General features: G+C 52.5%; 1 protein-coding gene across 2 annotated transcripts in view; it reads left to right on the forward strand.

Moving 5' to 3' along the window:
- Positions 1-11,550, forward strand: part of LSAMP (limbic system associated membrane protein) — a gene marked incomplete at both ends in the record, with an annotated part of 318,738 nt that extends 307,188 nt beyond the window's left edge. For both annotated transcript variants that reach the window (XM_082495005.1, XM_082495006.1), the window contains one exon: positions 11,453-11,550. In XM_082495005.1, coding sequence (XP_082351131.1) covers positions 11,453-11,550 — 98 coding nt within the window. The remainder of the gene's footprint in view (positions 1-11,452) is intronic.
- Between the last annotated feature and the right edge of the window lie 3,073 nt (positions 11,551-14,623).

A 14,623-nucleotide genomic window follows, 5' to 3' on the forward strand; every position in this document is an offset into this window, starting at 1 on the left:
CCTGAGCTTGGAGGAGGTGGTCCTTGAGTATTAACCAACTTTCTTGGACCCCTCTTCCCTCCAGCGCTTCATCCCATGGCACCATACCAATCAGATTCTTCAAGAGGTCAAAGTCAGCTCTCCCAAAGTCCAGGGTCGTCAGCCTGCCGCGCACCTTCCTCGCTGCCTCGAGGATCTCGAACTCGACCATTTCATGGTCACTACAGCCCAGGCTGTAGTGTTTGACACTGTCTACCAGCCCCTCCTTGTTGGTAAGAACAAGGACCAGCATAGCTCCTCTCCTTGTTGGCTCCTCAACCACTTGGAGAAGGAAGTTGTCCTCAGTGCAATCCAAGAACCTCCTGGATTGCCTATTCCTTCCAACAGATGTCGAGGTGGTTGAAGTCACCCATGAGAACCAGGGTCTGTGAACATGATGCTGCCCCTATCTGTCTATAGAGGGCTTCATCCACTCAGTCTTCTTGGTCGGGTGGACCCCCACTGTAATGTCCCCTGCTCCCGTTTTCCCTTTAATCCTGACCCATAGGCTCTCAGTTGGCTCTTTATCCATCCCTAGGCTGAGCTCCATGCATTCCAGTTGCTTGTTAACATATAAGGCAACACCGCCTCCTCGTTTCCCTTGCCTGTCTCTCCCGAAGAGCCTGTAGCCTTCCATGTCAACACTCCAGTCATAGTAGGCCCACCAAGTTTCTACGATGCCAATGAGATTGTAGCCTTGGAGGCGTGCACACATCTCTAGCTCCTCCTGTTTATTCCTCATGCTTCGTGCATTTGCATAGAGGCACTTCAGCTGTGTCTTCGTTGAGGCTGACTTGGCTGGAGCAGCTGTAATTATTTTGCGCTGCTCTCCAGGCAGCATTCCTGGGCTGTGTATTAACAGTGCCTCCGTGTTGGCTCCTGTTGGTCCAGGAGCTCCTGGCTCATCTACGTAAGACTTTGAGGATGCTGCAGCATAGCCAGCACATTTTGGAGCTAATGGCTTCAGGCCCTCACCAGCACCCCGTTCCTCTATCCTTGGTGCAACATCCTTTGGCTGGTCACGGGCAAACTCGATAATGCCCCCTTCCCCTGTCGAATCTAGTTTAGAGCCCTGTTAATGAGCCCTGCTAATTTTGGGGCGAAAACCCTTCTCCCTCTTTGAGTGAGCCAGCCCCCATCTGCTGCCAGCAGGCCTGGTGCCACATGGGCCATTCCATTGTTGAAAAACCCCAAATTGTGGCGGTGACACCAGCCACAGAGCCACGTATTAACAGACTGAGCTGGTTTTGTTTGTTTTTTGTTTTGTTTTGTTTTGTTTTTCTAAATCTCCTCCAGCTGCTAGGGGAATGGAAAGGGTGGGAGAACTATTTTTCAGCTGTGAGAAGAACTTGGAGCTTTTTGATACCTACAGGATCTGGTGATGAAAGATCTGTGTAACCTTGCAGCGTAGGTGGTCTTCTAGCTACCACCAGTCTCATTGGTCAGCATAACAGTTAAATTCTAGACTAGGGGTACTGTAAACCAGCTCCAGGATAAATGGCATAAGCAGCCAGCTCCTGAACACCTCGACCTTCTCAGAAGGACACTGAGAAATAGAATTTCAGGGATATTCTTTAGACCTCAGGGAAGGATGGGTGCACTGCATTACAGAATGAATCTTCGCTAAGGCATGAGGTATGATAGATGAGTACTTAGTACATCATGAATGAGCTCCAAAACACGGGGAAGAACTGTTCAGTGCAAAAAAAAAAAAGCATGAGCAAATTCTGAAATACATTAAACCGTGTGCTAAGATTGATAGACACCAGAGACATTTCCTTAATCTTGTTGGAGAGTTGCTGGAGGGCATCCTCCCTAGTTTACACAGTGGTACTTCCACCTCTAGAAAAGCCAGCCTATTGCCACTGCAGTCACAGTCAAGTTTTAATTACAGAAGCAGGACTGGTAGTGAGAATGGGGTACAAGCAGGTAATGAACGAAATAGTTTCAACAGGGAGTGAAAAGTCTTGTCGTCTTCTCAAAGGGGAGGGGGGGGAACAGGAAAGTAGTAAGAAAAAAGCCCCAGATGAACCCTAGTAAGTAGAAGCTGCTAATCCCTAAAGCCTCAGAGTAGAGTGCAAAGCCCTGGAAGAAAGAAATTAATAACTTTCAAAGTATGACCTTGAAAATGGAATTAACAGTATTCCTCCCTTTTAAGCCTTCATGATAATAAAGATTTCATCTTCTGAAGCCCTGGCAAAAGAGTCAACAGACTAGAAAAATTACTTCCTGCAGAGGAGCTGGCAAGTGTAAAACCTAAGACCCCTCCAGGTGCCAGGGAGTGAGATGACAGAGGGAGACCTATATGGTGCACATCCTTGCACCTTCCCCTTCAGAGTTTTTTTTTTTTTTTTCCATTTCTGCCTGGTTTTGGTCTTCCTCTTTACTCAAGAAGCTGGACTCCAGCCTTTGCTGTAAGTGGAGTCACCCTGGCAACAGCATGGAGCCCAGAGTCGCTCAGGGAGGAAAGCACTCAGAAAAACAGCAGGCCAGCTCTACTCGGTTTGCCATCACTCCTTCCTTCCCATCGTGGACAAGTCCTGCTAGCCTGTCCCATGCCTCCTCCTGGCCGCACTTCCATTTAGATACTCATGGGGGCTGATTGTCCTCTTACACCAGGTTTTACCTTGCAGTCTTTGACAGGAACCCAAGGGTGGATTCCTCAAAGCAAGTAAGAAGCCTGTAGCTCTCTGATGCCCTTTGAAACTTCTCTTTGGGCTCTCGTCCATCAGCACTGCAGATATGTCAAGCCCTGGAGTCTTGTTAATGTACGTAAGAGGAAAACTGGCACCTGCTGTCTCTATTCCTATCTCCATTTTGGTTTACTCAGATGATGAGACCCAGGACAGAGCAGAACATTCTAGATTGGCAAATGTGGGTGTGAAATGTGTAGACGGGTGGGTGATTTTTTTCCCCTCTGGGTATGGCTCAGAAATACATCTGCATTCTGATTCCATCTCAAATGACCCCCTTTTAAAGGTCTGCATTGGGAATCTTGAAAGGTTCAATTTCTGCTGGTGGTGATCGTGTTGCTCACAGCATTTGGAGGCATGTCTCTGTGCAACCAAGACGGCTTGTGGCTTTGCTTACAAGTCTGACCTGGTTTGCCTGTACAGCAAGGGTTATGTGGCATGGCACAGCCTCTATGCCCCTCTTTTATGAGTCCCTTCAGGGGTGCTATCGGTGTTGCAAAAGGGATCTGGAGAGAGTGAGAGGAGAGCAGGGGGGATATCTGTGTGGGGTGAGTGGAACGGGCTAGAAACTTTACCACCACTCCTTGCAACCTCTGCTTCTTGCTGCTGTAGCGGGTTGGTGTCTTGCTTTTGATGGGGATGACCAACTCTGCCCCCCAGAGCAGTTTTACCAAGGATAGTGCTGCGTAGTGGTTGTGGAGAGATGCAGACCGATGAGGCATCAGCTTCGGTGCCACAAAAACATGGCCATATTGGGGCTGCCTCCGGCAAAAGTGGCTCAGGGCGCGCAGAGCTGGCACCCCCTTCTTCTAGCAGGGTTACGCGGGGGGCTTTGCCGTGCGGGACCCCGGGCTTTTTCCCGCAGCTGCGCCTGGCCACTAACCCCCAGTCTCCCTGCCCGGAGGGTGGCCGGGGCCGGTTTGGGTTTTTTTTCCACGGCTTTCGGCTGCCACCTGGCGGGGAAGAGGCGGGGCGGCGGCGGCGGCGGCTCCTCCCGGCCCCGACGGGCCGGGCCGCGGCCGAACGAGGCGGGAGGGGACCGCGGGCAAAAGCCCCGGGGATGCTGCGGGGCGGCGGGGCAAAGCGGAGCCTGCCGGGGGTGGGGGGGTTGTGTGTGCCAGACAGGGAGTTTGTCCTGGGCATCGTGTTCTCCCTCGTAACTGTTTGTTGGCATTTGAGCTGCACCCGGAACCGCATCCATGTGGAAACAGCTCTGTAGGGATCCCCCACTTTTTCTCCTGTAGTGTTGACCCGAACTGGTACTGACCCCTTGCCTTTGCATTCCTGGTACAAACTTCCTCTTCCCCTAAGCACCATCATTCCCCTGTACCTGCCTCTCTTTCGCCATCCCTGCTACCCTATGCCCAACCTGAGTTTAATTTACTCTCTTCATCTCCCCTTCTCCCAGGGCCTGTTCTCATTACCTATCCAACCTGCATGCTCACATCATTTCCTACATCTTCCCATCCTTACCCTGGCTGACGTCTCCTCCTCCTGCCCTCTTCAGTGTCCCGGGCCGAGTGTGCCCATATTGCCATTTCAGTGGAAGATGGGCCCCCTGGTGTCGTTTCCTGTGCTGTAGCCCTGCATTGGTACAAGCGTAAGGCTCATCATATCACCTCAGTCCGTATTACCCCAGTCTTATCTCCCTCATCACAGCAGCCTTTTCTGATGTGTCTGACCCGATACAGTCTTCCTCCTATATTTATCACCTCCTCATGCAGCCCCCAACCACATATGGGCACTCTCAGCTTTGAGGGGCCAGTGCGAGCCATGAGGCAGGGCACTTACGGGGCTATGGAGCAGCCTTCTAACCTTGGCCACTGCTACCAAGGCAGTGTGTTGCAGTGCCTTGTAGCGCTATAAATTCAAGGCTTGATGGCAGGGAGAAAAAGGGCCCTTTTATTCATCCCACAAAGGTCAGACCTCAGGATTCTGCTCCCCTCTGGGCGATTTCTGCAGCTAGCCTCGTCTCTGGAGGTTGAGCCTGTGCCACGGAGGATGCACCACTGGAGTCTCAGTTGCTTATGCCTTGGGGGGCATCACACCAAGTCCTCACAACTCAACTGTGCTCCCTTCAGCCACCTGAGGGCTCAGTAACAGCTGTGCCCCAGGTTTGGTGGGGACACTTGCAGCTCTGCGGTTCAGGACTTGAGCATTCGGTGGCCACAAATCTCTTGACATGGGCTAGCTTCCTTCTTAACAGTTTCCTTGACAAAAAGCTCATCTCGGGAAGACCTGAACACCCCCCAGCTAATTCTTCCCACACTGAGTGCTTTCCTTAGTCTGGTTCTCCTGCAGTCAGCAGAGGAGACTGCAGAGCAAGGAGTGACTAACTTTTTAATCTAGCCAATTCAGGTAGCAATTAGTAACGGGCCAGTGTGCCAGGCTTCCTGTTAATGCCGAGGTCCTAAAGTCATTGGAGAACATAACACCCAAATGTAACGTGTGCCTGATATATCACTGCTGGCAGCTGACTGCCATGGTGCTCCTTAGAAGTTGCGGGACATTGTGGATATAAGAGACTTCAGGCAGTCCAGACAACTGGACAAGTTCATATAAGAAAAAATGAATCTGTCAAGGAGCGTAGCTTCTGCTGGCTCAGGATGACCCTGAAGCACCCAAGGCATGCCCAATACGATGCCACTCCAGCCCTGTGCTCCCAGCTAGCCCCCACTCAGCACCTGCAGGGGACAGTACTGAAGGTTAGACAAGACCCTTGGACTGACCCAGTAGAGCTGGGCTTCTCTTGTGGTATGCTTCTCTTGGAGGCAGGCTATTTTTGAGGAAGAGAGCGGCTCTTGGCATTGCAATCTTGCTGTGAATTTAAGCAGCACCCTGCTTTTCCCCCTGTCTCCACCATCTCACCCAAGCCCCACCACCCTTCTGGCCATGCCTTTTCCTACACCCTCCACAGGAGTTGGAGCAGTTTGTGAGCCATGACACACACACACACACACACACACACACACACACAGAAAAATTTGTAAAAAAAAGCATTACATCTATACCATGCAGATTATCATACATACTCGCTGTATGGCGAGCCCTGGGCTAGCCTCGCTCGCAGCCCCCCGGGGAGGAGCAGGTGTAGCAAGCCCAGCTGTGCTCTGCCATTGTTACTGGGGAGGGGCTAAAACCTCTGAGGGGCCAAAGCACTGACCCGCTGAGGTGGTGCCAGGGAAGTCATTCAAGATGTGTGAAGCCTGTGGGGAGGTGCTCCCCGAGGGTGTTGAAGGCAGATAGTTTTGTGGAGCTATTTACCTTTTTTTCTGAAAGACCAAATCTCTGCACCGTTTCAAGGCTCTGAGCCAAAGCATCAGAGCAGAAAAACGTTCTGAGGGACAGTCTCTGGCTTTCTTTTTTTTATGATTAAAATAAACATATTTTTTTTTCTCCTCTGCCTTGCTCTCAGACACAGCAGAAGTATTTTGGCTGCTTCTCTTCCACTTAAAAAAAAAAAAACTAAAATCATCCCAAGGCAAATCCCAGCATGGGATTGTTCCACCTGCACTGTTGATGCTTGTCAAGCACTGTGCGAATAGTGCCTGATAATGGGAAGGGTTGGGCAACCTTAGCAGTAGCGGGTGCCACTGGCTCTGCCTGTGAGGCTGGTGAGGCTCTCGCAGCGCCGCCTAAGCAGCGTGCCGCACACGAGAGAGCGTGCACCAACTTTTCCACTCGCTGCTGTGTGGAAGGGTTTGCCTGCAGGAGGGTGAAGCACCGTGTGAAATCGCCAAAGTCCCACCTGGCCTCTCTGGCCCTTCCGCATCTCCACCCGGAATTACGGAGATGTTCTCCCAAAAGTGTCAGGAAAAGCCCCCCGGAGCCTCTCTGTGCAAGGGTGGTGCATGGAGCTGTAGCATGCAGGTGGACAGGAGCAGTGAGGTCACAGTGGCACAGCTCTGGTTTTCCCTCGGTTAAATTTAAGGACATGGCTTGGGTTACCCTGGCTTGGGGAGAGGGGTGGGGCGTGGTCTCCTTTAGCCCTGAGAGAGCTAGAGCTCTCTAAATCTCGGTCAAGGCTACCTTGTGCCATGACACCCAAGCCAAATGCGTGGCACGGACAAACCCTCGGAAACACGGGGCGCAGTGTCCCGTGAGGCTGTTGCAGCACGGTTGGTCACCGTGGCAGGAGTCCCCCTGCATCTGCACTGGGAATCTAAATGTCTCACTATTTGGCACGAGGAAGAGAAGTGCAATTGTTTTGCCCTTGCCAATTTTCAGTCTGTTCCTTCTTGATTTGATTAATGTGATCCGACTCGGTCAGCTGTTTGGGGTCGGGGTCCCTTAAGGGTTTATTTGTGAAATGCTGCCAGATATTCATATTAACTCATCATCATCAGAAACCCAATTTCCTTCCCTGGCTGCGGTGGAAGAAAAAAAAAAAAAAAACAAACTTCAAAAGCTATTGCCGTGGTCACGAACTTTGCAGTGCTGCCAAATTGCAGGGGAACGATTAGCCCGGGAGATTAGCTTGCAGGGCAGCCTCCCAGAGCACAGCCGCAAGGTTACGAAAGCGGGGCGACTGTGGGGCAAACACCATTCGTTTGCCCGAAAGCCCCCCCCTTCCTCCTTGCCCGCTTGTGAGGGTGGCTTCTCGCCTTTTAGCGCCTGGCGGGGCGGGCTTTGCCCAGCGCGGAGGTGGCTGAGCTCCGAGCCGAGGGCCGGGGCCGGCGGGGGGATGGGGGGGGGCGCCGCCGGTGTCGCTGGGGCGGCTGTCCCCGGGATGCTCGCTGGAGTGGCGGCGGGCGGAGGCGGCTCGGCCGGGGGAAGGGGGGGCGGCGGCCGCCAGGGGGCGGTGGAGACCGCGGAGTGGCCCCGGCGTCCGCGGGGTGGGGGGGCTGCGTGTGTTGGGGGCGTGTGTTGTGTGTACACGCGTGGAGGGGGGGTGTGGGTGCACACGTATATGGGTGCAGCGGTGCGGCTCGGGGGGGGGGGGGCGGTGTGGGGTGCGGAGGGTGTGGGGTGCGGCGCCTCCCGGCGTGGACGTTTACCCGTGGGTGTGCGGGTGTCCCGTCACCCCACGCATCAGCGCTGCACACAGTCCACAGCAGCGCACACACATGCACACACACGCGCAGACACACACAGAGAACAAGTCAGGCAAACATGGGCCATCACAGCCAGACCGACCGCAGCACGGCAATACTGAGGTGTGGCTGTGAAAAAGACTGAAAGTAGTGGAGTCGGCTGAAAATAGATGCTATTTCCTGCGCAAAATCTGACTCAAAGAGGAATGTTTTATTTTATTCTACCATTTTCACTCTTTTTTTTTTTTTTTTTTTTTTTTTTAAGTTTTGAGCAATTAGTCCTCTCCGAAGCCTAAGTTCTCAAAGTTTTCAGGATTTCATTTTGTGGTTGAACTATAACTTTCCCCCATTTTTTTAATACATGCAATAGTAAATGTGGCATATGTGTAAGACACAGTGATTCCACGCAGCCCCCAGGGTTACATGCAGGGGCTGCAGCAGCTCTGAACCACGCCGGGTCCCAGGGCTCCAGATCAGCTTGCCACGCTGGCCTGCACCAGTGCAGCTACGCATGGGCCGTTGGTGCAAACGACTGCTGGTATGACCATGCGATGGTGTTGTGCAGATGATCAGGACTGCACATGGAGGGGCTTCTGCCGTCAGCCCACCAACTCACTGGCACATGCAGGGAGATTAGGAAGGAAATGGGAGGACATATAACTTGCACCATTTTTCAGCCATGGAGATAGGAGTCTTGGCTTCTCATATCCTCAAGCTTACTCACGCAAGGTCAAGCAGAGCAGAAGCTGGTGTGACCCTCTCCTCTCCCCAGTCTTTCATCAAACCATGCCTTGTGTGTCCTCCTTTATACCTACATATTGCAGAAGCTCATCTCTTAGACCAGACCATACCATACCATACCATACCATACCATACCATACCATACCATACCATACCATACCATACCATGCCATGCCATACCATGCCATACCATACCACACCATACCCCTACCAACCCCCCAAGCACACAAACCCCAAGCCATGCACTTACACATTAAGGCAGCAGTACCCAGGCGAGGCCAAGCATACGTGTCCCTCTGCTGTGCTAGGTGTGTGTGGTGTGCGCCTCCATAGCTACATACGTCTTTGTTCTGATTGCATGTGCACCTGAGAAAAGTGATAAGGAGGGGGTTGGTTGCCACATGTATGTGTTACATGTATGCGTTACATACATCGAATCATAGAATTATAGAATGGTTTAGGTTGGAAAGGACCTTGAAGATCATCAGTTCCAACCCCCCTGCCATAGGCAGGGACACCTCCCACTAGACCAGGTTGCCCAAGGCCACGTCCAGCCTGACCTTGAACACCTCCAGGGATGGGGCCTCAACAACTTCTCCGGGCAACCTGTTCCAGTGCCTTACCACCCTTAAAATGAAAAATTTCTTCCTAAGGTTTAATTTAAACCTGCCCTCTTCCAGTTTAAAGCCATTCCCCCTCGTCCTATCACTACGTGCCCTTGTAAAAAGTTCTTCCCCAGCTCTCCTGTAGGCCCCCTTTAGGTACTGTCCGTGTATGTGTTAGACAAGTAGTATTTTAGCCAAATAGTAAAAATATGATGTCTGAAAACTTTTTGTGGGCAATACACCTTGCCTAGTGCGTTCCTGATTTTTTTGCTGGGCCAAAGAAGTTACGTTTTGGGACTTTTTCAGTGCCAACAGGGGATGGAAATGGTCCCAAACATCCTCCCCCCAGTCATTTCACCATGAAAGATGCTTTCTCTGACACACTGCTTGGCTAAGCGTAGTAGCCGAACTTGAACTTCTTCCTGAGCTCAGAGAGGAAAATAAGTTTCGGTCACCCAAACAAGGAGTGCAAAATCAGTGTTATAGGATTTGTGTGACAAGCTACAAAAGATGAGCAGGGAATGACTGAAAAAAAGAAGCCATAGACGGAATATAAATTTTCCACACAATTCAGCACATACTTACTTAATAATGAAAGAATAGAATTGGGGCACAAACAGCTGATCTAGTAAGCGATGGGCTACATTAGGAAGAAATCACACAAATGAAAGTGCTACAGAATTTCAGGGGCTCTGGGGACATTCTTCTTGGATTTGCTGCCTTTTAGTCACCAGCTGGAGTTTAGTAGCGACTGTGCCGCCGAGCAAGCCTGTGGCACCCGCGCTCCACCCAGCAGAGAGGGGCTCTTCGCCTGGTAAACACTGCAGGTTGTGAGAGGGAGCAACTGCACTTTGGTTCCATGGGGCTTTCCTGAAAAGGTGGCTTTTTGGGGGGATTGGGGTGGGTTCTCCCCTGCCATTAGAAGTAGCTCTTCTTGGTAGTAAGCGTGTCTTCTTTCTTCCACAGGGGGGTTCAGTCCCGACATATAGACTTATCTCCCGCTCCACACTTCAGCATCTTCCTGTACCCCTTCTGTGTAAAACACTGTATATACATGCACATATATACATATGTGGATGTGTGCGCATACAGGTACACATGCATATATATATACATGTGTACATATACGTGTATCTTTACATATATGTGTACATGTACATGCATGTGTACATACACATGTACATATATGTGTATACCTATGGGTACATATACATGATGAGCATGCGTTTACAAAACCATAGCCATGTACACCTCCCTGCCTCGTGATAAAGAAAAGGCTGCCAAGGCTTGGTAGCGCAGGGTGAATTTAAAACAGCATCGCTGCCTTTAAAGCCAGCCAGAAAAGGGAACCCATAAATGAGAGGATGAATGAGAAGATGTCAGGAGTGTTAGCACTTAATATTCCTGGAGCGAGGCCGCATTATTTGTTGCTGCGGCAGAGCGCTCCTCCCTGCCACCCCCCAGCCCCCCCCCCCCCCGCGCGCACGCGCGTGCACACACGGTCGTTTCCCACCCTTACGAAAAATCAACCCCCCTGGCACACCCTGCGCCCTCACCCCATCGGTGTCATGCCACGGGGCCATAAATGCAACAGCGAAGCCTTCCTCTGCCCCGATTAAGAAATAAATAATTGCGGCGCAGCCCCCGGGGGGGGGAGAGGGGGGCGGCATCCGCTGGTTGGGCCCATGTTTTATTGATCGGACCGCTGTGATGAATCAGCCCCCGCGGAGCCGGTGTCTGGCTGCAGACAAGCACCGGCCACCGCGCAGAATTACAACGAGCCCTGCCGGGCATCCCAGGGCCACCGCCAGGAAGGTGTCGGAGTGGGGAGATGCGGGGCCGGTGGCCAGAGGGAGGGTTGTGCCGTGCGAAGGTGTGAGCCGTGCCCCCGCGCTGGGTGGGCAGCAGCTCCCAGCCAGAGGCACAGCAAGGGATGGGATGGGGTCAGCAGCCGGGATTGAGCCCTCCCGCTTGCTCCCAGCCCTGTTTCTCCAGCCTGGGAGTTGCTTAAGGAGAGTCATAGAATCACAGAATGGTTTAGGTCAGAAGGGACCTTAAAGATCATGGAGTTCCACCCCCCCTGCCATGGGCAAGGAGACCTCCCACCAGACCAGGTTGCTCAAAGCCGCATGCCGTGGGAGCACTGGGCGGGAGGGGAGGATGCGGAGGAGCTGGTGGGCAGGAGCCTGTAGCTGGGCTGGACGGAGGCTCACCAAAGTGGGAAGGCGGCGGTGCCCTGCAGCCCCGGCCCCCGGCCGAAGGAGCAGCCCGGGAGCAAAGCGCTGTGTTTCTGTGTCACCCTCATCTCACCCAGCCCATGTGTAATCTTGTCCTCTTTTCTCTCCCTTCTCGCACCCTGCAGGACCCGGCACAGGGAGAGTAGACAACGGCTCCATGAGTTTGGCCGTCCCACTGTGGCTGCTGGCAGCGTCCCTGCTCTGCCTACTCAGCAAATGTTAATACAAATCAGAATTAAAAATAATAATAATAATAATAATAATAATTAAAAAAACCAACAACAACACGACAACAACAACAACAACACACAAAACAAAACGCGTTATACAGGAGACAGAGCGAAGAGAGGGGAGAGAGAAAAAAGAGGGGGGGGGAGAGAGAGAGAGGACTGTTTCTTTCACAACTTTTGTGTGTTCAGGAGCGAAGAGGGGGGAGAGGAAAAATTACAGCAAAGAAGACTCAGCAACTTTTAATCTGAAACCTGAGAAGCCGGCTGTCAAGTCACCGACCGTCTAGGAGGCAACAGGGCGCAAGGGAGAGAATGGGACACCAGCAAGGATCGAAGGACGGCGTCGCCGGAGGATGCTGCAATGCAAACAATCCAACAAAACCCGCAAAGCCAATCGAACAGAAGTTCCCTTTTCTTTTCTCTTCTCCTTCCTCTTTTCCATACTCCCTCACCTTCCTTCCTTCCTCCTCTTTCTTTCTTTTGCAGAAAGAGGTCTTTGCTTCGGTGTCTATAGCCACTTAACTTTTTGGATGCCCTGGGTCATTTTTGTGAGCCCATGCTCAGCCAGTTCATACTTTTGAAAACAAACAAAAAAAAAAAAAAGAAAAAGAAAAAAAAGCCACAAATCAGAGCAAGTCACCTGAAGCTCTCTGCACACTGGTGTCCTGTGAAGAACCCCTTCCTCTCTTCACTTCACCTCGCGCTCCTGCGCACCCAGCCCTTGCTAAACACCTTCTTTCCTGTCCCCTCCTTCACGCAACATCACGCTCGCTGGCCTGAACTAAAGCTGTGTCAACTCTACTAAAAACATACTTTTCTTTCCTTGGGTTTTTTTTTTTTTTTCAATCCTCTCCCTCTCCCACCTCGATTCGACCAGGTGTCTTTCTCTTTCTCCCGTGTATGCCTGCGTGCGTGGGTGCATGCGCCTATGTGTGGCTCTCGCTCCGTCTTCTCTCTCTTTCTCTTGTTCTCTCCAAGCATGCAAAAGGAACAGTCCACGTGTACATATGCTCATCCTGCTGTAGATAACGTCCCGCCTCGTCAGTGTGAGACAAGATGCTGAGAGATCACTCAGGCAGAGAAGAGGGGCGAGGAGAGGGGGGGGCAGCCGCAACACAGGTTCCCGTGGTGTCCCCTCTCCGGTGTCCTCACTGGCTTTTTGACTCCTGGTCACCTCGCTTGCAAGAGGCACTCTGCACCCTTGTTTAGCCGCCTTTTTTTTTTTTTTTTTTAAATTTCTCTCCCACCTGCAACCTGTCTGGCTCTCAGCCTTCAAGCACCAGCGTAGCAGCCCCACTATGCATGAGTGCTTGCACACGCGCATGGGGGTGTGCACACGTGTGCATTTGTCCAAATAGGCAGAAGAAAGCAGGGCTGGCCTGCAGCGCTACGCAGAGTGCAGACACCCCCCCCTCCCCCCTCCCCCCAGTCCTCCTGGGGAGGGGAGTCTGGGCCGGTGGGATGTGAGCGATGAGACCCTGGACATCACCGAGCAGCCATTCCCGTAGGTGTAGTGTGTGCGTAGGAATGATGCCTCAACGTGAAAACCACAATCTGGTCATTCCTAACCGTTTTGGTAGTCATGCAAAAATAGAGCCAATACCCTTTTTTGTTGTTGTTCTTACTGTCCTCTCTGTTACAAAAGGAAACATAGGCTATGTAAGGGTCAGTGTGTGTGTATGTGTGTGTGTGGGGGGGTGTGTGTATTGTACACCACTGCTACGACAAAACTCCTTTTGCAAATTCCACATTTGAAACAAATTGGGTCAGAAAACGTTCAGGACCTGTGAATGTAAGAAGAAAAACAAATGTCAAGTCCAAAATCCTGGGCTTATAAAGAAGGAGCTTAAACCGGTGCAGCAAAGAAGTAGGCAGCACAATTCCCCTTGCTCTTCTCTTTTCTCATCTGAAGGGTGCTGGTCTTGCTGGAGAAGGCTGTCGCTTGCCATCACCCTTCCCACGGCACAATCACGTGCAGAGGTGCCAACAGGAGATGCTTCGGTGGCTCCAGAGCGAGGAGAAAGAGAGGGAGAGAACGGGCTGTGAGAAACAGGGTTTAGAAAATGCTGGGTGGTGGGGTGGGAATTGCTACACCAGCATCAGGTCTGCTGCAGGAGCCAGGGCGAGCGGTGGGAGCAGGGAGGCCGACGGCTGTAGGCTCCGGTGGCTGCAGCGCGTGTGTGCGGGCTGGGGCAGTGGGGAGAAGACTCCTATGTTTCCTGGCTGGTCTCAAACCCAAGCATCCACAGCAGCAATGATGATACAACACTGGGTTTATCAGGTAGCCACTTGTTTTTTGGAGAGGGAGGGATGCACAGGGAGGAACTCGAGTTAGCTCACACATGTCGAGTGACTGTCCCGTGGCAATACGGTGTTTTGCGGGTGGTTGGCACTGCTGAGCTCTCAAGCACCAGCGAGCTTGCTTTGCTGTCTTTGCCCCGTGAACTGGTGCAGCAGCAGCACCCTCGGCATCCGTGCTCGCACGGTCTTGAAGGCGAGAGGGGGAAACAGCTTGGGCTTGCAGCCCTGCGGTGCATGGGAGGGGATACCCACTGCGTGGTCCCCCTGCCAGGCAGGAAAGTGGGAATTGCTGTCTGTGAACCTGTCCCCATCTTTGCACGGCTCCGCCAAGGCCTCTCCCTGCCGCTCAGCCACGGTGCTTTCACGGCGTACTGCGGCACTGCCGGCGCCCGCCTCCTCTCTGCTGAGCTCAGCTGTTTCGGGCAGCGGTGGGCAGACAGGCAATTACACAGGCGGTCACGGGCTCCTCGCAGGCAGCCAGAAAGAGCGAGGAAATATTCGAGAGAGACGCGAGAGGCTGAAGTTTGGGTGATGGCAGACTTGCTGTAGATCTGATGTGGATTTGCGTGATTGTCAGTTATGCTCCCCTCCCCCTGCTCCTCCGTGTCCCAAAGCCATACCTGGGGGTATTTGTGCCTTGGTGCAAGAGGGGAGAGCCGGGCAGCTGGTGCTTGAAATCTGCCCAAGGCATCCAGGGACGGCTCCCCTCTTCCAGGACAGGGCAGTCACTGATGGGACTTGTACATCTCCTTTGGAGATTGGTGT

Source organism: Vanellus vanellus (assembly GCF_965231255.1).
Source record: "Vanellus vanellus genome assembly, chromosome: 1".
In the NCBI taxonomy this organism is placed as follows: Eukaryota; Metazoa; Chordata; class Aves; order Charadriiformes; family Charadriidae; genus Vanellus; species Vanellus vanellus.